General features: G+C 48.1%; 1 protein-coding gene across 3 annotated transcripts; it reads left to right on the top strand.

Moving 5' to 3' along the window:
- The first annotated feature begins 85 nt into the window (after positions 1-85).
- On the top strand, positions 86-24,338 carry PROSER1 (proline and serine rich 1). Of its 3 annotated transcripts, none has more exons than XM_053916594.2 (13): positions 86-974; positions 2,585-2,650; positions 5,092-5,160; positions 6,777-6,871; positions 7,806-7,899; positions 10,475-10,585; positions 11,344-11,427; positions 12,941-13,019; positions 13,494-13,589; positions 15,418-15,462; positions 20,268-22,011; positions 22,439-22,659; positions 23,014-24,338. In XM_053916594.2, the coding sequence occupies exons 1-13, from the start codon at positions 930-932 to the stop codon at positions 23,178-23,180; spliced, it is 2,916 nt and encodes a 971-aa protein (XP_053772569.1). In that variant the 5' UTR covers positions 86-929; the 3' UTR covers positions 23,181-24,338. The 3 variants fall into 3 exon arrangements, with proteins under 3 accessions (XP_053772569.1, XP_053772570.1, XP_053772571.1); XM_053916595.2 differs by having other exon boundaries at positions 92-974; positions 22,439-22,589; XM_053916596.1 differs by lacking the exons at positions 86-974; positions 2,585-2,650; positions 5,092-5,160 and having other exon boundaries at positions 7,754-7,899.

The following is a 24,338-nucleotide window of genomic DNA, read 5'->3' as shown; positions in this document are numbered from 1 at the left end:
AGCTAGCACACACAAACCCAAGTGATAGGAGTATGACCCTCAAAAAAATGCCTGCCAGGTTCTGCGCAGGGTCTCATCCGCGTCCGATTCCGAAGTATTCAGGCATGTGTCGTGGATACCTACGTTCCCACACAAGGACCCCCGCCGTTGGCTTTCAGGAAAGAGTGGCTTAAGTAGCGGCGCAGCGTTGAGTTTGCTTGGGCGCGACGGACTTCATCGAAGGCCCCCAGGAGCCGGTGGGAGCTGGAGGGGTAGCCAGGAGGGGCTCCTGGCAGAGTGGGCGCTGCGGGGTTCCGGAGTCCCCCTCCACTCGGCCCCCGTGATCCTGGCCGCCAGCCCACTCCCGGAAGCCGTGCAGTTGGTAACAAAGGGCCCGTCCACCCGCCCCTGCGGGGCCCCAGAAGGCCGGCGCAGTTGCTGGAATGAGCGCCAGCTGGGCCAAGGGTCCGGGTTCGCGGCGGTGAGGCCGGCGGACGGAGAGGCCGGCCCCTCTGTCTTCGCCGCCCGCGGGACTCGGGCGCCCCCGCGGTCCCGGCCACTCCACCCGGGAGAGCGGCTTCGCGATCGTCCCCAGGCGGCTCTGGCCTGGAGCTGCTGGGACCGGCGCTCAGCCCTGGCTGCCGACACCCGGGTTTCTCTGCGGGACTCAGAGAGGATCCGGCTCTTCCCCAAAGTGTCCTGAAGCTTTGTGGCAAAAGCTGCAGAAGCCTGATGATTTTTGTTTTTTATAAAAAAAAATCTTTGTATGCCTCCATTTTTAGAATTTCCCCCCCCCAGAGTTTTAAGTAGTCTACCTCTACGCATCCTGTCTCTTGCTCCGGAGTTTTTTTCCTCTTCGGCTGTCAACATTTTGACTGTCAGCTAAGCCGGGACGAACGTTTTGTCGTTGAAGGTGTAATTGTCAAAATCACGTCGAGAAAGTAGTCAAGATGGACAAAAAGTCGTTTGAAATGGTGCTGGATGAAATTAGAAAGGTAAGTACATGTAATTCCTTAAATCATTCTATGAGCTACGAATTCTCATGCCTTATTTTCTTTTAGGCACCATGCAGCCTGTGGAAAATAACGGGTTTTAGGATTGCAAAACTGGTTGGAATTTTAACGTCGAGTGTAGGACGTGACGTCTCCATACATTTCACGATACAAATAGAAATTATGTTAACGCTTTAAACGTCTTGACAATCGGTGCGGAGTTTGGGGAGGTTATGTGAAGAGAGCCCTCGGTTCCGAAGCTGGCTCCACAAATCATCAACAGCTCTCTCGTTTTGGAGAAGCGATTCATTGTACTATTTCTGAACCCATTTCCTCGTCTTTCACTACGGTAGTTGTTAGCATGACCGGTTTTCAGATCTGAGTCGGCACTCTATTTCCCGGGTCGGCCAAAGTTAGTGCCGGAATGAAAAGTGTGGCGTTACGCTTAAAGTCAAATGAAGTTTAAACTCATACTCTTAGGAATGGGCTTCAATAACTTGAATTCTAAAACATTTTTTGCCCTCCTTTCCAAGATTTTGCTTCTTTTTGAAGCTACTGTAGGTAGCCTATCTCCCAGAAAGAATCACACAGCAAAAAAAAAAAAAAAAAAAAGAAGAAAGAAAGAAAGAAATGTAGCCTTGAGCATAACTACCTCCAGCGCAGAAGTGAGATTTTACCTAGTTAGAACCGGAAGGACTTAATGTCGCATTCTTATGCTAATAGGGGGCCTCTGCCCACAATTCCCGGCAATTGTCTCGCATTTCCCTGCCTCCAGGAGCCGGGACTGACTTGGAAAGATTTGCCACCTTGTGCTCTGGTGCTTACTATTTGTTTCAGCTTATGGAATTATTAATAAAATTGCCTGTGGGCATGCTGTTATTCTTCATTGTCTGTTAGGCCAAATGGTGTATTTTTCTCATTCTTTATAAAGCATTTTTCTTTTCAAATTTGCATGTGAGGTGGAATTTACATATTCAGCGATACTGAATGTTCTTTTTTGAATGAAACGTCTACTTTTGCAAACACAGTTTGTCCAATTAAGATTTACAATCAAATGTCAGCTTGCTAACTCTGTATTTGGGATTTGCCACAACTTGTTTCTGAGCTGATATTTAACTGCTGTTGATGAGAAAATAATCTGCACGTTCAGGTGGATCAGTAGATTTCTACTGTTAGGAAGCCGTAGGGTGTCACTTTGCATATTCTCTCCTAAGTTGTGAAAAGATCACATAGTCAATACTACTGAGGGGAACAGCAAGTTGTTCTGAGATGGAAATCATGTCCACGCAAGATAGCCACTTAAGTCGTTATTTCTGGTTTGTAATCCAAATGTCTTTTGCTGTCTATGCCAACTAATTAGATGCTTCAATATTGTCTTAGTCTGTTAAGATGGGATAAAAATACAGGCATATCTAATTATGAGAGTTACCATTGGTTTTTAAAAGTTACCCTCAGACTTTATCAATGTGGGTCAGTTGAAACCAGGTAATGTATTCCTGGTGTCACAGTAGGTCTACAGGTAATACTGGCTGTCCCTACTGTCATTTAAAGTGAGGGCATTTTTTTTGCTGTTCGGTTCACATATATTAATGCTGTTTTTCTATGTTTTGTAGGCTGTTTTGACAGAGTACAAATTAAAAGCAATTGAATACGTGCACGGATATTTTTCTAGTGAACAGGTATTCCTCTGTTTAATAAAAAGTCTTTTTTTTTTAAATATGTTCTGGTTAATGTCTGTTTACCTGCTGGTCAGGGTGAGAATTGCTTTACTTTGTTGCTGTCCTTATTCAGGAGGAACTTGAGAAGCTTTTAGTTTTGGTAGAAAATATCACAGAAGTTATAGTTTAGGTATTTTAGGTGTACCCTCTTGTACCACAACATCATATGCTAACATGATTTTAAAATGCAGTGTTTAAAAAATGTAGTTCAAAGTGTTTGTCATTCTGGGCACAGTATCATACATAAATGTCTAAAATTCTAGTGGCAAAAGTGCTCAAATTTGCATAGAATTTATAAGTCAATAATTGCAAAATTCACCACATATTATAAAAAACTTAAATGATGACATGTTTTCTTATATGAAGCCACTAAGTAAAAATTTTAGCAATAAGGAAAAAAATACAGTGTCTAATAAGTAGTTTCTGTAACTGCCAGAAGACCACTGGCAGTTTAGTGAAAACTTTTCACCTAACTTTCGGGGCAGTTTGCTGGTTTAAGAACACACGTATGCTTGTGTATACACACGCGCTCACTGAATGAATTCAGAGGGACGCTTGGGGAATGGATGTCTGATGGAGAAGCAGGGCGGCACTAGCAGCGTCCTTCTGGAGCAGAGTCCTGGGGGAGGGCGGGAGAACCCGGGGACTGAGTCAGTATCGCGCCGCCTTCTCTTCTGCTGCGCAGGGTGTCCAGAGTGGGCAGGCTGCGGCAGCCCCCCCAGTTCCCAGAGGCACTCTGTGCCGTGTCTGTACGGCTGCCATTTCACCTGTTCTTCAGCTGTTACTTTTCAGAATCACCTGTGCTTTCTAAAAATTTAAAAGTTTTGAAAGGATAATTTCTCAGAGGGAATAGCCTTCGTCCCTTCTTTTTGTGTGTGTGCATATGTGAAATTTTCTACAGAACTTCTCGGTGGTTGTTCCACTTTGCTAAAGTCATTATAAAGTTTATTAAGCCACTTTCTATGGGTGTGCCCTTTAAGCCTACTTTATATAGTGAAGGTCCTTCTTTCTCTATCAGACTTGATGGTTTGTAAAGTTCTGTGGCTGGTAAAGTGCCAGGAAGCAGCTCCTGTACAGGAAACCAGGCCTGTGAAAGCAAGGAGGTGCAGTGCACTCTTAACAAGTCATCTAGAGAGCACACATCCTACTTGTTTGCTGTTTCTTCTCTTTATAAGGAATAAAAGTATTTTTATTTTTCTACACATATCACTCCAGTGTCCAGCATTAACCTTGCTTTGTAGAATAATTGAGACCTACTTTCAGGAACGCACAGTAACATAATTCATTAACCCAGATTTTATTACATTATCCTCTCTTCTTGAGCCTTTTTTTCTTCCTGGAATGCCTCGGAGGCTTGTCTTGGAGGCTTTTAACCAGGGTGGTAGTGACCTTACAGAGAGACTAATGTGACGTTGGTGCCCTGCTCATCTCTTAGGGGCTGTCACTCCCGCTCCCTCGTTTGTCCGACAGTCCCTGGTGGTGGAGGGAGAGGGCCTGGCTGCCAGGCTCTCAGAACGTCCTGCTGTTTAGAGTGACGCACGGGGACTCTGACATTTTCGAGGGTGGGTCTGTGTTGTGAGTGTGCGTGTCGTTCCCGCCAGGTTCAAGTGAAAGAACAGAGGTTAGTGGGCCCACACTAACCACTGAGCACCCTTTTGTGAGTGATTAAAACCATCACTCCTCACTAAATTCTTAAAGTTTTCCACTCACTGTACAGTCACACCTCAGTACTGGTTGGTCTCAGAACTCATCAAACCCTATACTTGTTGAGTTTCGATGAGAAAAAAATGTTCCAGCACTCGGTGCTTGCTTGGGACTGGTCGCCCTTGCTAGAACTTGTGAGTTGTGGCGCTGCCCCGCCAGAGGGAATGCTTGCCCGATCAGTGCAGGCCGCCTCGGCGCTCCTCACGAGCCCCAGAAAGGAATGGCGAGCATGGAGGCTCCATCCTCATGTCCTTAGGCTGACGTCTGTCTCTGCCCAGGGCTTCTCCAGCCTTCCTTTCCTTCAGGTGCTTGCTCGTCACCGTGTCTCGCACTGTTGTTCACCTCTCAGCCGGTGCTGTGCTGTCCGGGACTCTCCGTGGGGATGGCCGTGCTCTGCCCCGTGCGCTGTCCTTGCGCTCTGCTGCAGGAGCCGCTCGCTCCACGTGGCTGTGCAGCTCTTGGAAACGGGGCTTGTGCCAGCACAGAGGTGGATTTTTATTAGATTGATTTCCGCTGATTTTAATTTAAGTAGCGGCACGTGGCTCCTCTGTGGACCCAGGGCAAGCCCTGCCGCCGGGCGCCCCCCACGTCACGGGGCCCAGGGAGCACACAGAATAGGAACTCAGAATGTGAAGTGAACCTGGCAGAAATGTCTCCAAACCCATCGTCATCAGCGCTCAATTCCTTCCTTGCTGCAGGTGGTTGATCTACTGAGATACTTCTCCTGGGCTGAGCCTCAGCTGAAGGCCATGAAAGCATTACAACATGTAAGTGACTTCCTTTTCCTTAGAATGAACGTAGAGTTTAAATTGTATGCACTGCACTATTAAATTGTACACCATTCTTCTAAGACCAAATACCATAGGTTCTTAATTGGCCCATTCGAAGAGAAAGTATTTATAGGCAAGCAAAACATAGGATTTGAATTTAAGTCTTTTTCTGCACTTCTGTTTTTGGACATCCTCTCCCTTTTGTATCTGGTCGTGGAAGAACAGTCAGATGGCTTTGTGCTTGCATTTCCTGGACCAGCACTGTGCAAATGACCTTTCGGTGATGGTAGAAATGCTTTGTAACTGCACTACCTAGTATGATAGCCACTGGCTCCAAGCGGCTTTGAGCACTTAAAATATGTCCCGGCTGCCTGAGGAGCCGCATTTTTTTAGTTAATCTTAATTTAAATGGGCACAGGTACCCCATGGCCGCTGTGTGGGCCACACAGTCCTGGAGTCTCAAAGAACAGAGGCATCTACATTCCGACGGCGTCTGGCTGTACAGGGTGATTTTTGTAGATTGTCCGGCGCAGGTGGCTCTCGGGGTCTGCGATCCTTAACTTCCTAAGCGAACCTGCCTGAGAAAGTGTCTGGGTCTGTTGGTGCTCCTTCTCTTCAATTACTGCTTCTGTTCTCCCTTGCAAACAGTGGGCTGTCTTCCCTGCCACCCACTTCCTGGGGGTAAGGTTCTTTCCCCAAGGGCCAGAGAGGCCAGGCGGTGTCCTAAGAGGGACAGCAGAGTGGAGACCTCTGTAAGGAGCATGGCCTGGCTCGTTCTACCAGCCAGCAAGCCGGGCAAAGCTCAAGGCTGCCTGCCTGTCTACTTACCTTAGACTTAAAATTCAGGGCCAAGAAGACTACACAGGCACAGCATAATGAATTTGTTTGAATGAAATTAAGTCCAGCCTTTTCTGACAAAGTCTGATTGTATTGTTTTCACACCAAAGACTGACTTTGACAATTAGGTTACGTAATACATTTTTATAAATGAGCTGAATCAGTATCCAAGGTTTTTACAAATATATAATAAACTTATAAATATGGAAATCAATCTTTTGCAAATATTTAAACCTGTGGGAATTTTTTAGATGTCAGTTTAAAAACATGCAAGGGGTATGCAGTTTTACCAATTCTTTTGGTGGTGCATGAGTAAAAATATTGGAAAATCACCGCTCCTTTAGGAATCTATTGGGTGTTGCTTCCAGCTGATCTTCTGACATTGGCTTTGCTTTTGAATTCCCCCCACTGGTAACATACATCTATAAATTGGCCAAATCTTCTACCGGCTCCTCAAAAACAGGGAACCTTGCTCAAGTAAGTTACATCTTGACATTTCTGGGGAAAGCAGCCCACGTGCATGCCTTCCTGTAGATGAGCACACTGAGAATGTGGACTGAGCACCAAGGGCACAGAGGGGAACGCAGGTCTCCATTGGAAACCGGGACACTGAGAGGCCAGTTTAACTGCCACGCTGGTTAGGGCTGGCTTTTGAGTAAGCAGGTTTCACCTCAAGTATTTATGTTCCGAACAAGAACTGTTCATTACCCCAGAATGTTAAGTTCTGGTTTGAAAATGTCTCAGGTTGAAATTAAAATGATCTTTTACATTAATAGAAAATGGTGGCTGTTCACCCAGCAGAAGTGGTCAATATACTCAACTGTTTCACCTTCAGTAAAGACAAACTAGTTGCCCTGGAACTGTTAGCTTCGTAAGTACTTCTTTTTCTGTTTACTTCATTGGAGGGAATTTGGAGGACTTTTGAAGTACCTTTTAACTCAGTGTTAATTATCAGATTTATGTTAGTACATGGAACTCCAGTAAAATCTATAAAAGCATAAAGGTGAATTCTAATATCAAAATATCTACTGTACTCATCACGCATGATTATAACTTACAAAATCATGGGGATGGTCAAGTTTAATTGTGTATTTGGGTTTGTCTGTGTATTAATGCCTGGCCTTCCTACTGTGAACACTCGAAAGGCTCACTGCTGCAGTTGTAGGGTTTATAGCTGGGTAAGTTCTGCCACATTCTGACAAGGTATTTTTTTGAGGGGGTGTTTAATACGTACTTGCTGTTTCTGGACTTTATTTTCCTCAATTGTGAAAATAAGGATCTCACCTACTTAGTAGGTGTGTGAACTTTAAATACCGTAGGATCTGCACAAGCACCTAGCACAGCGTTGAGTAAACGGTCACAGTGAATGTAAGCAAGCTCGCAGAGGGAAGGCGTCTGCTCTTCTGCGTAATGAAAAAGCCTGCAAGTTGTTTATAGCACATGCCTTCACGTACTTACAGATGCCCACAAAACACATAATTAAAATTTAGCACAGGGTAGAACCTCATCTTGAGGTCAGTCATGATTTTTATGCCCTTAATCCATGGGCTCGTCCTGTTGCCGTAGCTCTGCTAACGCTCGCTGACTCAAAGTAGTGAACGTGATTTATAGTATTGTTTTGTTACTTTGAGGTAACCAGATAAACCTCTGTTGTTATACTTACCATCTTTATATACCATGTTTCTTCGAGTCACCAATTAGTCACACTTCTCTCTGGTGTGGAGAAAAAGCTTACTCAGATATATTCTTGCAGTAAACAAAAGTTGCTGGCTTCTGTGAAAAGCCGAATTGTATTTCTTCTGTAGAAACATTGTTGATGCACAAAATTCTCGTCCCATTGAAGATTTATTCAGAATAAACATGTCTGAGAAGAAGCGGTGCAAGAGAGTACTTGAACAGGTAAGTTCCTCCAGATGCTGTGTAAGCGGTGCGTTGCTGTTTCTGAGTGTTGGTGAAGAAAAAGGTGCCCGTCCTACTCCTGTGTGAACTGCGGTGAGTCACCGGACTGAGCGCAAGGGCCTGTGTCTGGAGGAGCCTCGCTGAGTGAGGGGGACACTGCAATGGGGGGAAATGCTGCAGCCAAGACCAGGAGGCCTCTGGCCTGGGCCTCCTGCTGTTTACTCTCGTCCCTTGGTGGCTTTGCCAGGGCTCTGAGCTTTTGTCTTTTACTTCATGTTTTTAGGAACTTGACTTTTTGAATTTGCTTTGTCCTTAAACTTAAAAGTATTAGTCAAATGCATAACAGAAGAATAATAAAGCAAAATCCCAGTTTATTCATTTAAAATCTCTAAGGGTGGGAGAAGGAGTACGGGTCCAAGCCTAGACATGATTTGTCATCTAGGTGGTTATTTCTTAGGATTTTGATGGCTGGAAACTGAATTAGTGATGACAAACCTGCTTGAGGAGGACAAGGGCCTTGCAGCCCCATTGCACTGAATACGCGCACCCTCTCCTAAGCTTAGGGAGAGTAGAGAACTTCGCTTTGGTCATAAATTACAGCAGCAGAAGCAGTATCTGAGCCCACACTTCTTTTTCCTTTTTAGTCATCTTATTTTCAATTGCAGTTAACATAATTAATATAGTTTCAGGTGTACACCCCAGCAATGAGACATTGTGTAACTTACTAAGGATCACCCAGCGAATCCCGTACCCACCTGGCACCACACATCGTTATTACACTGTCACCAACTACGTTCCCTGTGCTGTGCTTACGTCCCCACGACTGCTCTGTGATGCCAATCTGTACCTCTCAGTCCCTCCACCTTTCTTACCCAGGCCCCACACGCCCCTCCCATCTGGCATCCGTCAGAACGTGCTCTGTATCTGTGATTCTTTTTCTTTTCTGCTTGTTTATTTTTTTAGATTCAGTTGTTAACAGATATATATTTATTGCCATTTTATTATTCATATTTTTTATCTCTTCTTCCTCATAAAGACCCTTTAACATTTCATGTAAGACTGGTTTGTTGGTGATGAACTCTTTTAGCTTTTTCTTGCCTGGGAAGTTCTTTATCTGTCCTTCAATTCTAAATGGAAGCTTTGCTGGATAGAGCAATCTTGGCTGTAGGTCCCTGCTTTTCATCAGTTTGATTATTTCATGCCAGCCCCTTCTTGCCTGAAAAGTATCTGTTGAGAAATCAGCTGACAGCCTTATGAGAACTCCTTTGTAGGTAACTTAACTGCTTTTCTCTTGCTGCTTTTAAGATTGTCTTTAACCTTTTGCATCTTAATTTTTTTTTTAAGATTTTAAAAAAGATTTTACTTATTTATTTTTAGAGAGGGGCAGGGAGGGAGAGAAATATCAATGTGTGGTTTCCTCTTATGTGCCCCACACTGGGGACTTGGTCCATAACCCAGGCATGTGCTCCTAGGCTGGGAATCAAACTGGCGACCCTTTGGTTTGCAGGCTGGTGCTCAATCCACTGAGCCACACCAGCCAGGGCTAAAGATTTTATTTATTTATTTTTGAGAGAGGGGAAGGGAGAGAGAAAGAGGAGGAGAGAAACATCAATGTGTGGTTGCCTCTCACACACCCTCTATGGGGATCTGGTCCTCAACCCAGGCATGTGCCCTGACTGGGAATCAAACCAGCAACCCTTTAGTTCGCAGGCCAGCACTCAGTCCGCTGAGCCACACCAGCCAGGACTGCATTTTAATTTTCGTGTCTTGGTGGGGGCCTCTTTGGGTCCATATTGTTTAGGACTCTCTGTACTTCCTGGACTTGTGTGTCTATTTCCTTCACCAGGTTAGGGAAGTTTTCTGTCATTATTTTTTCAAATAGGTTTTCAATTTCTTCTTTTTCTTCTCCTTCTTGCACCCCCATAATGCCAGTGTTGGTTTGCTTGGGGTCATCCCAGAGGCTCCTTACATTTTTTTTGGCGGGGGATATTCTTTTCTCTCCTTGCTGTTCTGATTGGGTGTTTTTACTTCCTTATATTCCAAATTGCTGGTTTGATTCTTGGCTTCATCGACTCTACTGTTGATTTTCTATAATGTATTCATTTCAATTAGTGTATCTTTCATTTTCATCTGGTTCTTTTTTAGGGTTTCTCTGTCTTTTTTCATGATGTTGAAGTTCTCACTAGGTTCCTTGAGCTTCCTTATAACCCACTGTTTTGAACCCTGTATCCGGTAGTTTGTAGTGTTGGACAATGTTATTTCTTGGTCATCGGAGAAATGGTGCATATTCAGTGGTTAATAGACTTTTCTGCACAGTGTGCCAGACGCATTGGGAAGATATCTTCTTATAGGAGTTTACTGGTTGTGACATTAAAAACTATGTTATCCTTATGAATAACTCCATGTAAATGAAGTGGCTTTCCTTATTAAGCCCGGTCACGTTCACCGCCTAAGTGCTGGCTGATGTAAGAACATACCGAACAGGAGGCCGTCCCCAAAACCGCGTTTCTCAGCAGGGCTCTCAGATGCGGCCCACTGGCTTCTTTTTTAACCACTGTTCTTTCTCATGTTGTAGGCTTTCAAGGGAGGCTGTAAAGCTCCTCATGCTATGATATCTTCCTGTGGGACGATCCCAGGAAACCCGTATCCCAAAGGGAAACCGAGTCGCATTAATGGAGTTTTCCCAGTGAGCATACTTTTATGACGTCTTTGAAACTTCTTGTGGCTAAATGCGAACTTCAGCATAGTTCTTGTATTTAAAGAAAATGCCAATGGGTGGGGCTGCTACAAAGGAGAGGAATTGTATGATGTCAGCAACTTAATTGACAGGTTGAAAGTTATATACAAACTATGTTAAAGCATTTCTGCAAAATGGTCTCACTCACCCTTGTGCAGTGTAAACTCTCACACGTAATGCTCACAGAGCGCACCTCTTCTTGCCGTCTAGTTTCTACTGTAAGGAGGTGCTTTCTGATTCTTTGAGTGGTCTGCGAACCATAGCGCTGGCTGCCCCTTCTGGGAGCACCTGTTGTGCAGGAAGAAGCCGAAACGGGCTGCCTTCCGCTCTTCTCATCTTCACGTGTGTGGTGTGTGGGAGGTGCCGTGGCATGCGGTGCCACCTTGCCAGGGTCACGCATCCGGGGCAGGCTGGGTCTGGAAGCCAGTCTTTAAACGCCGACCGAGTTCAGTCCTTCCCTTCACTGGAATCCAGGTGGACGGCAGAGATTCTTGGGGGGCAACTCCAGGCCACCTCAGTGAAGTGGGTCGTGAGCTTGTTGTGGCTGGAGGGCAGCCTGCAGTGGAAGAAGCGCGCTGAAGGGACAGTGCCATAAGGCGAGAGAGGCCTCTACAGTGAGGGGTTGGGTTTGGTTTGGTTTTTGCTCTGGGTTTGTTTTTTATGTCTCAATTATGTTTTTTTTTAATTTGATTTTATTTTTACAACAGGGAACCCCTTTGAAAAAAGATGGTGAAGAATGTACCAATGAAGGCAAAGGAATAGCTGCGCGGATTCTAGGACCGTCCAAACCAGTAGGTGCCAAAAGTAAATGATGAAACAGCTTACAACTCTTACAGGCAGCTTTCCGTCTCCTCACAGTATCGATTTAGTTCTGTGTTGTGAAGTTCAAAATACACGAAAAGCCCACAGAATGTGGTCTAGGGCGGCAGACACACTAAGGGCCGTTGTGAATTTAATGTTTTATTTTAAAGTGAAAACAGTTTGTTTTTATTTTTTATCTCCAGCCATGTTTAGCTGTTTCCTTGGAGGTCTGGAGTGTGGAGTTCACTGTAACTGAAGCTGTGGTTTGGCTGATTAGTATTAGTGTTAGGGAAACAGGACAGAACCAGCAGGTCGAGTGTTTTCCAGGGAGTGGTAATAACTGATTGGACTAGAGACCAAACAGAAGACCACCTGGTGGATGGAAGGGTCACAGGAGGTGAAGAACTATGGGCCTGCACACAGCCATCCGCAGTCCCTCCTGTCTTCCCGATGAGGACTCCAGTGGCAGGTGTTCATAGCAAAATCATTACCGTGCAGACTGCCCTTCTGGAGCCAGGGAGAGTCTGGGTCCTTAACTGTTAGTGGCACCTCTGCCCCGAGGGGACAGCTGTGAGCATTAGCGTATGTTTGTGTGTGTGTCTGTCTCTCTCATTAAAAGTATAATATTTGGCTCAGCTCTGGTTCTCTAGAGACTAATTATTTTCTTTTTAAGATTTTATTTATTTTTAGAGAGAGGGGAAGGGAGGGAGAAAAAGGGAGAGAAACATCAATGTGAGAGAGAAACATTGGTGGGCTGCCTCTTGTATGCATCCCAGCAGGGGACCAGACTTGCGATCCAGGCATGTCCCCTGGCCTGGGACTGAACCCGCATTCTTTCACTTTTTGGGATGATGCCCAACCTACTGAGCCACACCAGTCAGGGCTAGAGAGCAATTCTTTTAATGTTCTTTGTCATTTATATAAGTTCCATCAAAGACACAAAAGATTTGTGGATTTCAAAAGGCAACAAGACTGAAATACTGAATTCATAATTCCAGTCTGCATTCTGTTAGATTGGTCAGAATGCCGAATGCTAAAGAAAACAGTGGTTTTTTCCTCCCAAGAGGAGAAGAGAGGGTGAGAATGCTAAGATCCTCTTGAGTTGAGGAACATTTTGGAGGCTCCTGGGTAGCTGAAGTTGCAAAAGCTAGTGGGTTTCCTGTGTTGCACAGGGAGAGAGAGGAATTCTTGAATTGACTAGGCAGGTCAGACAGACGTTTGCTGTTTAGCATAGTCTGACCATTCACGGGAGATGACTGAATGCTGAAGTAAAGATAACACCTTTGTAGCAGTCTTTGGCAGGCTGCAATTTAACAGGAACCACATTTTTTTAAAGCAAAGACATTTTCCTTATTTGTGCCATGTGTTAGTCCAGCAGCATAAGCTTTTCAGGGCGTGCTTAGCCTCTTAGCACTGACTATTTTGAAACAGGTTGGGTCTTGTTTTGCCAGCAGACCAGGTCCTTGGTTGTCTCCTAACCGCTGTGCTTTGTCCCTCGTCCAGCCTCCTGCCACGTACAATCCACACAGGCCCGTTCCTTATCCGATACCTCCGTGCCGGCCCCACGCAACTATCACACCAAGTAAGGACTCCTTTGAGGTTCCCATTGGTTCCTTATGTTCTCACTCAGGAGACAGCAAGTACGAGCGTGTGTTCTTGGGGAAACTGAGCTCTTCTGACACGTGCTGGGTTTTAACTTGCCCTCAGTCAGCTGCGGTGTCCTGGTCCACAGCCAGAGTTTGTTGAGCATGTTTTCCTCCTGATGACTAAATTACAGATTATTGTTAACCGTTATCGTCATGGGTTTCTCTTTGGTACATCATCTCGAATCCCTTTTTGATAGTTGGTGTTTAAAGGCGCCATCCGTGCCCTTCACCTGAATGGCCGAGTGTGCGGGCTCTGCCCTGCCTGGGCCGTTAAGCGAGCCTGCGCCTGGAAGCAGCTCTACCATGTAACAGTTCCAAAAGTAAATTAGTAGGTGCATTAATATAGTTTGGACTCCTGGCCACAAACTGCAACTAAACGATATGTTTTTTCTTTTATGTTTTTACTTTAGGTGCTTACAACAATGCAGGTCTGGTGCCGCTAGGCAGTGTCATCGCTCCGGGTGTGCCCCCTCCGCCTGCGTACACCCCTAGCCCAGCAGGGGCAGGTAAGCCCGTGGGGCTGCCAGGGGTCGGAGCACAGGGCGTGCTCACTCACACTAGTTTATTTGATTTATAGATTATACTTAGATGGATTCTAATTTAAACCAGTGAGGGGGAGAATAGGAATTTCCAACAAGTATAAAAGTTACATATTTGTTCTTAGTTCTCCCATTTTATTTTTTATTCATAATTGTATCAGTTCTTCATCTTAAAAATTTTATCTTTACTATTGCTAGTGGTTACTTTCACATTCTGAGTGGTTGTCAGCACACACAGACCGCAGACGGCTGTGCGGCACTCCACCGTCTGACCTTGTGTCCCTCTGCTTTCTTACCCATTTCCACGTTGTTGGAACACTGCCCGTTCTCTTGTCTCTGCCTCTGAACTCAGGGCTTCTCACTGTTTCCTCTGTTCTTTGATTTCCTGTCCTGAAATGTTCATCCTCATTTTCTTACTGTAGAGAAGCTTTCTAAGTAGTTTCTTCAGGAAGGGCGCATATGCAGGGCTGTAGTTGAAAAACCAATCCCAGTTAATTTTATTTTCTTTATGAGAAACTTGGCTCTTTCTGTGAGCTTCCCAGGAGATGTGTCCTTGCCTCCAGAGCCCAGAAGTCATCAGTCTTGGAGCTCAGCTGACTCCCTAGGACATCCGGGAGTGGGTCTTACCACCAGTCTGTCCTGGGGCTCCGCAGGCCTTCTGGGTGTGACAGCTGAAGTCTTTGAAGTTTAGGAAGCTTGATCCTTATTGTCCCTTTAATTACTGCTTTTCCCCTGTTCTTTTTCTCTGGTACTCTTATTTTGCACTATATTTGTCTTCTAAGTTGCTTGTGTATTCTTTTTTTTTGTATTTTTGCCATTTTTAATGGGATTTTTTTTCTACCTAAGTAATGTAAGTAATATTATTTCTATTCTTTACCATTCTGTGCATTTATTAATTTGGAGTCAGATTTTTGTATCTAAAAGTCTTTGCCCTCTCCGCTTGTGTCTTAGTCGGCATTGCAAGGTTGTGCAGCTCTTCTCTCCTCCGTGGGATCTCCGCTGACAGACACCCTCTGCTGCAGATGTTTGTTCTAGGTCCTTAAACAAGACGTGTTCTTTTTCCGACTCAGCTGGGGCTGTGGGTTCCCTTTGGACCTTCGGCCCGTCACGGTGTCGACTCCATGGGTGGTTACTGTTGAGCCACGAGAGGTCACCTTTTCCACACCGTGTCTGTGACTGACGGTGGGTTGGACAGGCCCTTTCCCACGGTGGGTGCAGGAGGCTGTGTCTGCTGGTCAGCCGCACTGACCTCAGTCATTCCCCGGGCTGGCCCTCCCTGGTGGCCTGAGCACGGAGCCTGTTCACGCAGAGTGCCGCCCCCGGGCAGGGGCCTGTGAGGTGGGCCCTTCCGACCGCACAGGAGTGCTGCCCAGGAGTGGCCACCTGTCCGCTCAGCAGGGACAATGGTTGCTCCTGCCACTGCACAGGCAGGCTGCACTTACTTCCTCCTGGGTGGCACACTGAGGCCACCATCTTTCCAGAAGGGGTTCTTAAATGTGTCTTTGAGATAACTGTGCTCATTCAAAACCTTGTAAGTTAAGGCAAAATGGGGGGGGGGCACGGTAAGGATCAACTATTCATAATCCTGTCATTCTATATATAGTTACTACCATGATTTTGCTGATTTCCCTTTTCCCCCCATAGGCATACATTGTTTTTCCTAACATAGTATAATACCTACCTACATATCCTGGGTTTTTCTCTAATTGACCCCAATCGCTGATTATTGTTATGGTGGTAAGTAATTTGACTAAAGCATGGATCAACTTTTCTTTCTTTCCTTATTTTCATACAGAAAATGAAGACCTTTCCAATCCATCAAAACCTACACAGAATCAAAGTAAGTACCAAAGTTGATTCAGAGACACCTGATGTCGGTTTGATAGTCTGTTCCGCTGTTCCTCGCTGGTAACAGCTGGCCTGGAGTGTGTCTGCAATCTTTATGCTCTGGGCAGAGCCCCTGGTTAGAGAATTGAGCGCACCAGCACTTGCTGGAAGAGGTTCACAGGGCACGTGGTGCACACACAACACGAAATGCAGGTACTGACTGGATTTAAATAGCCCAATGTGCCCAGTTTTCACCGCAGTCGAACTGTGTGGATTGTATCTGGTCACTTTGCACCGTGTGGGACTGGAAGCCTCATTTCCTTTTGGATATAAACACATAGGGTGATAAAAGCCTTTGTGAGAAAAAGAAAATGTTATATCAGATACTGCTTTAATTTAAAAACAGGTGCTTTTAAAAACGTTTTTCCATTACATTTGACATTTAATATTCTATTAGCTTCAAGTGTAGGGGAGAGTGGTTTGTAGAGGAGAGGAAAGTTACGTTTGTGTAACTTTCGAAGTGACCCCCCCCAGTAAGTCCAGGAGCCACCTGGCACCGCACGCAGGTGTTACCGTCTTATTGACCCCATTCCCTGTGCTGTGCGTGCAGCCTTGGGCCTGCTTGGTAACAGCTAAGCTTTACTTCTTAATCCCTTTACTTTTTCACGGGGCCCCTCTACCCTCAACCCTCAGTTTACTCCTGGCATATGTGAGTTTGTTTCTGCTTTGCCTGTCCATTTACTTTGAAATTCCACATAGAAGTAAAATCACATGGTATTTGTCTTTCTCTGACTGATTTATTTCACTTAACATGATACTCTCTAGGCCCATCCATGTTGTCACAAAGGCTAATATTTCGCTTTTGGTGGGGGTTTTTTACGGCTGAGTGGTGTTCCACTGTATATCCCTACCACACCCTCTTTACCCATTTCTCTGTCTGTGGACACTCACGCTGCTTTCATTCTTGGCTGTTGAACGTAGTGCTGCAACGAACAGAGGGATGCGTATACCATGTGGTTGGCCAAAAGTCCGCTTAGGGTGGTTTGTAAAATAAAAGACACATTTTTCATTTTTTACCAATAACTTTATTGATTTGGATATTTTGAATATGTCAGCTATGGCCCGTGTGGTATAACATTGATTGTTCTCAATTAATGTCTCAATTTAATTGCTATCAACTTCAGCTGGTCTATCGACTGTGCAGCATCGTCCAGCGAGAAATCTCCAGCATGAACCTTCACAAACCACTTTTTTTCCTTCATTTTATTGCCAGTTTTATTTTAACATTTTGTGAGCGCATCTGTGCACAAGTCACTTTTGACACCTTCGATCAATCACAGCATCTTCTCCACACACCGCACGAGTCTTGTGTGTGTGTGTGTGTTTCAGTTGTGTTTTTACCTTTCTTGAAATAATAAGCATAATATGCCAAAAATGTTGTGTATTTTCTTCCATCTTCAATATTAAAATGGCTGCACAAAAATTCACCAATTTTGATCACTTTTTTTCATGCATGCTGATATGCCAGCTGTCATAATACAGTCTAACAAAATTGTTTCAAATGCTACTAGAGCCATCTTACAGAAAAAAACAAGTGAACTTTTTGGCCAACCCAATATTTGAATTAGTATTTTGGATTTCTTCAGATAAGTACCCAGAAGTGGGATTGTTGGGTCGTGGTAGATCTGTCTTTAATTTTTTGAGCTGCACACGGCTGTCCACAGTGGCTGCACCTGTCTGCATTCCCACCGGCAGTGCAGGAGGGTTCCCCTTTCTCCACGTCCTCACCAGCACTTGTTTGTTGATTTATTGATGGTAGCCATTTGGACAGGTGTGAGGTGATAGCTCACTGTGATTTTAATTTGGATTTCTCTGATGACTAGTGGACCTTCAGCATCTTTTCTGGTGTGTGCTTTTTGGAGAAATATCTATTCAGGTCTTCTGCCCTTTTTTTTTTTTTGTGGTGACATTGGTTAATAAATTATATAGGTTTCAGGTGTACAATATAATAGATCACCTGTATATTATATTGTGGCTTCTGCCCATTTTTTAATCAGGTTGGTTGTTTTTTTAGTGCTAAGTTGTATAAGTTCCTTATATATTTTGGATTTAACCACTCACTGGATGTATATTGGTGAATGTGTTCTCCCACTCAGTAGGTTATCTTTTCATTTTGTTGATGATTTACTTTGTAAAACATTTTAGTTTGATGTAGTCTCATTTGTTATTTTTCTTTTGCTTCTCTTGCCCATGCACACATACCCAAAAATATTTCTAAGAGCAATGTCAAAGAGTTTACTGTCTATGTTTCTTTCTACAAGTTTTATGGGTTTGGGTGTTGTATTTAAGTCTTTAATCCATTTTGAGTTGTTATTGTATATGGTGTAATAAAGGATCTAGTTTATTCTTTTGCACGTTACTTGTCTACTTTCCCAACACTGTTTATTGAAGAGGCTGTTACCCCGTTGTACATTCTTGCCTCCTGTGTTACAGTAACTGACCATATAGGTGTGGGTTTATTTCTGAGCTCTCCATTCTGGCTCATTGATCTCTACGTATTATAGTTTGATATCAGGTAGTACGATACCTCCAACTTTATTCTTCTCTCTCAAGACTGCTTTGGTTAATCTGAGTCTTTTTTTTAATTTCATATAAATCTTAGGGTTATTTGTTCTAATTCTGTGAAAAATGCCATTGGTATTTTGATAGGATTTGCATTGAGTCTGTAAACTGCTTTTGCTACTAACATGGACATTTTAGCAATGTTGACGCTTTCTACCCAGATGCTGCTGTTTATTTTGTATCTTCTCTGTCTTTCATCAGTGACTTACAGTTTTCTGAGTGTAGGTTTTTTGCCTCCGGTCTTGTGATGGCTTCTAATTTTTTAAGATTTTATTTATTTATTTTTAGAGAGGGGGAGGGAGAAAGAGAGGGAGAGGTACATCAATGTGTGGTTGGCTCTCACGCGCCCCCTAGTGGGGGCCTGGCCTGCGACCCAGGCATGTGCCCTGACTGGGAATTAAACCAGCAATGCCTAAGTAGTTTTTTGTACATTGTTTATAAACACAGAAATAGTTATACATATGTTGTGATTCTAGTTCTTATAAAATAAATACCAAAGAAGTATAAATCTATTTTCATGTGTACTCTAAATTTAAAATGATAGCTACTGTCAGTTTCTTAAAACTAAATTATTGCTTACAGTATGGAATGGTGCAGATTAAAGGCCTTTTGAGTTTGAATTTTGTGTATTTACATATTATGGTCTTCAGTTCTTTGCCATATTTCTTCTCTAAAACAACTGCTGGATTTCTATAGCCCGCATGGTGCCCTCTGGCCATCACTTCGTGTCTTGGGTTACGTCTGGGCTGTTCCCTGCAGTCCCACCCCCGGGCCGAGCGCAGCCTGGCCTCGCTGAGGCAGAAGAGCCCTCACCATGCAGGAGCTTAAAAACCGCAGCCTCAGTCCGCCAGGCGCCCCTCAGCCACCGGTCACTGCAGCAGGCGCGCTCTCCGCCCTCACTGGGCACACCCGGCGCACCTGGCACACTGGGTACACCAAACACACCCGGCACCCTGGAAACACCAGGCACACCCGACACCCTGGAAACACTGGATACACCGGACACACCCGGCATACCGGACACGCCGGGCACAGTGGAAACACCAGATACACCGGGCACACCAGACACACCTGGCACATTGGAAACACGGGCACACCAGGTACACCAAACACACCCGGCACACCGGGCACACCAGAAACACTGGGTACACGGGAGACACCGGGCACACCCGGCACCCTGGAAACACTGGATACACCGGACACACCCGGCATACTGGGCACACTGGAAACACCAGATATACTGAGCACACCAGGCACACCCGGCACACTGGAAACACCGGGCACACCAAACACCCGGCACACCGGAGACACCGGGCACGCCGGACACACCCGGCACCCTGGAAACACTGGGTATACCGGATACACCCGGCATACCCGTCACCCTGGAAACACCGGATATGCCGAGTACACCAGACACACCGGGCACACTGGACACACCCGGCACCTACGCCAATGCGGGCGGGCACCCAGCAGATCCGTAGGGGGGTGCGTGTCACCCTGTGGGCTCGGGGAAGACAGCCAGGTCATCCCTGGGACTGCTTAGGTTAGTTTCTTACAGTTTGTCAGAACGAAAGTGTTACGGCAAATTCCGGACACCTCGAGGAGGCAGCCTTCCGCGGGCTCGGGGCTGGAGTTGAGGTGACCGCGCCGGTATGTCGGGCGCTGCGCCAGGCGCGGGGGCTCTGAGGGGTGCAGATGGGGCTCCCGTCCCCGCCGGAGCTGCGAGGACAAGCCGCGTGGAGTTAGGCAGGCGTCGGGGTCGGGAAGGAACGGGCCACGCACGCCGGAAGTCTGAGTCAGGGGACTCGCTCTGCGTGCGGAGGCCGGAAGGAAGGCCGCTGAGCGGGCTGCGGTGTCGTGAAAGCTCGTAAGAGGGGGCGTGGCTGGTCGGTCTGCTCCAGGGACGTGGCACCAAAGGGAAGGTCAGCACAGCCACGTCGTTCGCAGTTAAAATAGATTCTTTGCATTGTTACAAACTGGGACCCATGAAAGGAGTCTCTGCCCACGCGGCGGGGCCTCATGGTGGAAGTCGCCACCGTGGTGTGTCGTTGTTCGTACAGGGGAGGAGATGTCACTGCCCCTGTCACTGATTGTCTTCCGTGTTTGTTAATTATTGCAGAGGGCGTTGTGCATTTGTTTAGATTTAAAACTTGACATCTCAGCATGATGGTAAATTTTTGCTTTTTTTCCCCACAGCTTTTTCTGCCCCAGCAAGTCAGCTCTTCACTCCGCACGGGTCTAACCCCGCCACACCCGCCGCGACTCCTGTCCCCACTGTGTCCCCAGTCAAGGCAGCAGGCCATCCTCCGGCATCGGCCGCCACCCCCGGGTCCGGGCTGAGCCTGCTGAGCACCGTCCTGCCTGTGTTCCCGGGGCAGGTCTCCTCTGCTGCTCCTGCGATGCAGCCGCTGGCGCCAAACCCCACAGTCATCCGGACCCCTTCCCTGCTGGCCACCCCGGTCACGTCGGTCCACAGTGCCACGTCCACGCCTGTTCCCTCCGTTTTTCCTGGCCTCGTTCCGCTGCCAGGTCCTTGTGCGGCTGCCGCCCCTCGGGCCCCACCCGCTCCCAGTGAAGCCTTTGCTTCTACGTCTGCCCCTTTCGTAAGCCTCCCCTTCGCTGCGCCCGCAACGGCCGCTTCCACCAGCAACCCGGGCCCTGCGCCCTTGTCTTCGGTGTTCGCAGGTCTGCCCTTGCCCTTGCCGCCAGCCTCCCACAGCGGGTCCCACCCGCCCCACTCAGTGATCACCGGCGGGGCCGCCCCCAGCGTGGCATGTCCCCTCGGGGTCGGCAGTCCCCTTCTGTCCGCTTTGAAGGGCTTCCTGACGTCCACTGACACCAGTTTAATCGGCTCCTCCGCTCGGCCCGCTGCTGTCACGAGTGGGCTGGCCCCACTCTCCTCGCTCCCCACCCACAACTCAGATTCCCTTGCGCTGGCCCCCAGCAAGGGCTACCCTCCCTCAGCCCTGCCGGGCCGCCAGGGGCCCGCCGCCCCCGGACTGGCCGTGTTCCCAGGCCTGCCCTCCCCCGTGGCCACCTCCACGTCCTCGCCCCCGGCGCTGCCCGTCCAGTCCCCTCTGACGACTCCAGCCCCAGCTTCCAGCTCGGGGCCCGGGAGCGCCGGCTCCTCAGCCCCGCTTCTGCACGGCCCGCATGCCGAGCCTGTGCCGCCCAGCCCCGCTGCGACCGCCGTTCCTGTGACCATCAAAACGGAGCCCACGAGTCCCCCCCCCTCCGCCTTCAAAGGCCCGTCTCACTCCGTGACCCCCTCTCACGGCACTTTAGGTTTGTCGGGGACGCTCGGCCACGCGTACCCGTCCACATCGGTGCCCATCAGCCTATCTACTTGCCTTAATCCCGCCCTGTCCGGGCTGCCCAGCCTGAGCGCGCCCGTGAATGTCTCCAACCCCCTGGCCTCCGTCGCCCTCGCGCCCCACGGCCCCGCCGCTCCGCTCGCGCCCGTGTTCACCGCTCTCCCTCCCTTTACCTCGCTGACCAGCAGCTTCCCTTTGACAGGGAACCCGTCCCTCAGTCCCTCAGTGTCCCTCCCAGGGACACTGATAGTGACCTCGTCTGCGGCCGTCGCCTCCGTGGCGACCCCTCACCCCAGCTCCACGGCAGCTGCGCTCTCAGGGCTCCCCGGCGCAGCGCCCGTCTCGGCCGCGCCTTTCCCCCTGAACTTGTCCACTGCCGTCCCCTCGCTCTTCTCCGTCGCCCAAGGGCCTCTCTCCTCCGCCAACGCCGCCTACCCGGGCTTTTCCGTCTCCAACACGCCCGGCGTGGCGCCCGCCCTCCCCTCGCTGGCCGGGCTGCAGGCGCCCTCCACGGTGGCCGCCGTCGCGCCGCTGCCCGTCACCGCCACCGCGCCGGCGCCCGTCCTCCCCGGCTTCGCCTCGGCCTTCAGTTCCAATTTCAACTCTGCCCTCGTCGCGCAGGCCAGGTAGGTGGGCCGCCTGGAAGCAGGACCGTCCCCCGCAGGGCCTGCAGTTCGGTGTCGGTCCAGTGACGGGCAGGGAGGGATGTTCCGAGGTGCTGAAGCGTGGTTGTCTGGCTGAAACCTCAGCACGTAGGACGTTCTTTGGCCTTCAGTCGTGTTGGGGTGAATGTGTGAAGTCTGAACGCCCGCTGAGATGATGTTGGGGTTTGTGTTCGGTACTTTACCGTAATTATAAAACAAGTACTTAATAAATTAATGCGAAACATAGGCGTAATGGAATTCAAATAATAGACCTTGTAATAGAAAGTAGCCTCATGTGAGTAAGTGGCTGGCTTTTGCGGCTCCTCCCAACGGAGATTCCGGGGGTGTCCGCGCGCGTGTGACCGACGGAGCCGGCTTGGCCTTCTGACCTGTGCTCCTGCCCTTTCAGCTTGTCGTCCGGACTCCAGGCTGCGGGCGGCTCCGTGTTCCCAGGCCTCCTGTCCCTGCCGGGCGTCCCCGGCTTCTCCCAGAGCGCGGCGCAGCCCGCCCTGCAGGACCTGCCGCACGGCGCGGCGGCGCAGCCGGCTCTGCTGCAGCAGGTGCGCGCGCGGCTTCCAGGCCGGTCCCTCCCAGCCCGGCACAGCGAGGCTCTTAGCGTCCTGTCTGCAGGTTTGACGATGGAGTCCCCCCAGATCTACAGCTCGTTCCTGTCTTCCTCTAGCACCTTCCGACACGGGTGCTAGGATGTCTCCTCTGTGTGGGTTCTTCCTGCTTTTATGTACTTTCAGTCTCAGTCTTAAGAGGTTACAATTGGAACCTTACACATGACGGTTAAATTTTGCCTTGTGTTTCACACTGAACTTAATTTTTAAAAGAACGTTAAATATTTTAATGGCATTTCTGGGCACCGCCACCCTCAGAAGCTGAACATTTCCTACCAATTTTCGGAGACCGAGCAGACTGACCTTGCCCAACCGCTCTTCCTCCCCTCGCCCCGCTAACCTGCACGTCCTCTCTCCGCAGGTGCACGCGGCCCCCGCGCTGGACAGCTACCCCGCCCAACCGGACGGGTTTCCCGGTTACCCCTCCACGCCGGGCACCCCCTTCTCCCTGCAGCCAGGCCTGTCCCAGAGCGGGTGGCAGTGAATGTGAGTGGCGCTCGCCTTTGGAGCAACGTCCGAATTGCCTGAGGGCCGAGGGGACAATCCGACAAGTGTGCAGTAGGCCAGAAGTCAGGAAACAAGAATGAGGATAATCCTGGGGAAGTTGGGATAAATAAGAATTTTAAAATATGATTGCATTTTAAAAAATGGTTTTAATTATGAACACTCCCCCTGTGTAAATATGCTGACAATGAATTTTATGGAGAATACTATTGAAAAAGTGTGTGGGGACTTTTCACCTCCCCCCATGAACTTGGGAGTTGTGTGGGAGACGAGTGTAGGGAGGGTACTAAAGAGGAGGTGGAACTCTTTAGAGCCAAACACAGCCTTAAATCTGCTCGTACAGCATCTACGGACAAACGTAATCGTTGTGCCTCAGACTCAGGGGTCGCACGCGGCCCCGGGCAGCCTCTGCCCTTGGGTGCGTGCGCGCTCCCCGCTGGCCTCCGTGTGCCCCGCGTGTGCCCACAGAAGGGGCCCGGAGACCCGCAGTTACTTTTCATTTCTGACATTGACGATCACGCGTGTACTGCTGAGTTTACCTCTGCATCTGAGTGAGTGAAAATGGTGCTTATCACACACAGTCTCTGGACTACAGACCACTGGCTGAAGTACACGTGCAGACCCACTTTCTCACAGACCCAAGTCAGGCTTGCGGCGTCTGCCTTCAGAACCTACCTACTCTCAGCAATAGCGGAGGGAGTGTCGTCTGCGTGGCGCTTGGGCCGCAGCTGTCCCTCCTGCTGCCCTGGAAGCTCTTGGTGAATGTTTACAGGCAGGGGGTGTGCTTCTGCTTGTCCTTAATGCCCAGTGCTTGTGTAAAGTCACCACCTGGCCCTGCGTAGAGAGGACGCCCCCTGGGTGCGTGTGCGGTGTGTGCTCTCTGGAAGGCCTGTGGTCACGGGACACGATCGACCGCGTGTCGCTGACTTCAGAGCATTAACTGCCACTGGGCGGTGGGCTGCAGGGAGGTGGCCTCCCGTCCTGCGGGTGAGGGTGTGAACTATAGAATCTACTGTAGTGCATTTCAGCATCTAGAAGTTTTAATTTTATAAAGATGGTGTTTGGAAGATGTTGCTAATGTATTTTCCTTCAACACGGGGAGCAAACTTTTTAAGTATATTAATAAATATTCCTGTATGGTTAGTTTTTAACAATTTTTTAAAATAAACTTTATGGATATGA

This window comes from Desmodus rotundus, chromosome 13 (genome assembly GCF_022682495.2).
Source record: "Desmodus rotundus isolate HL8 chromosome 13, HLdesRot8A.1, whole genome shotgun sequence".
NCBI lineage: Eukaryota > Metazoa > Chordata > Mammalia > Chiroptera > Phyllostomidae > Desmodus > Desmodus rotundus.
Note: the sequence above shows the minus strand (reverse complement) of the source record. Positions and strands in the feature narration are given on the sequence as shown.

What these genes read in the sequence shown, in the direction of transcription:
- PROSER1 (XM_053916594.2), top strand. Translation starts at nt 930, where the DNA reads ATGGACAAAAAGTCGTTTGAAATGGTGCTGGATGAAATTAGAAAG. An exon ending in CCATGAAAGCATTACAACAT is followed by an intron (nt 5,161 to 6,776) that starts GTAAGTGACTTC and finishes TTACATTAATAG; the next exon opens with AAAATGGTGGCTGTTCACCC. An exon ending in GCCCTGGAACTGTTAGCTTC is followed by an intron (nt 6,872 to 7,805) that starts GTAAGTACTTCT and finishes TTTCTTCTGTAG; the next exon opens with AAACATTGTTGATGCACAAA.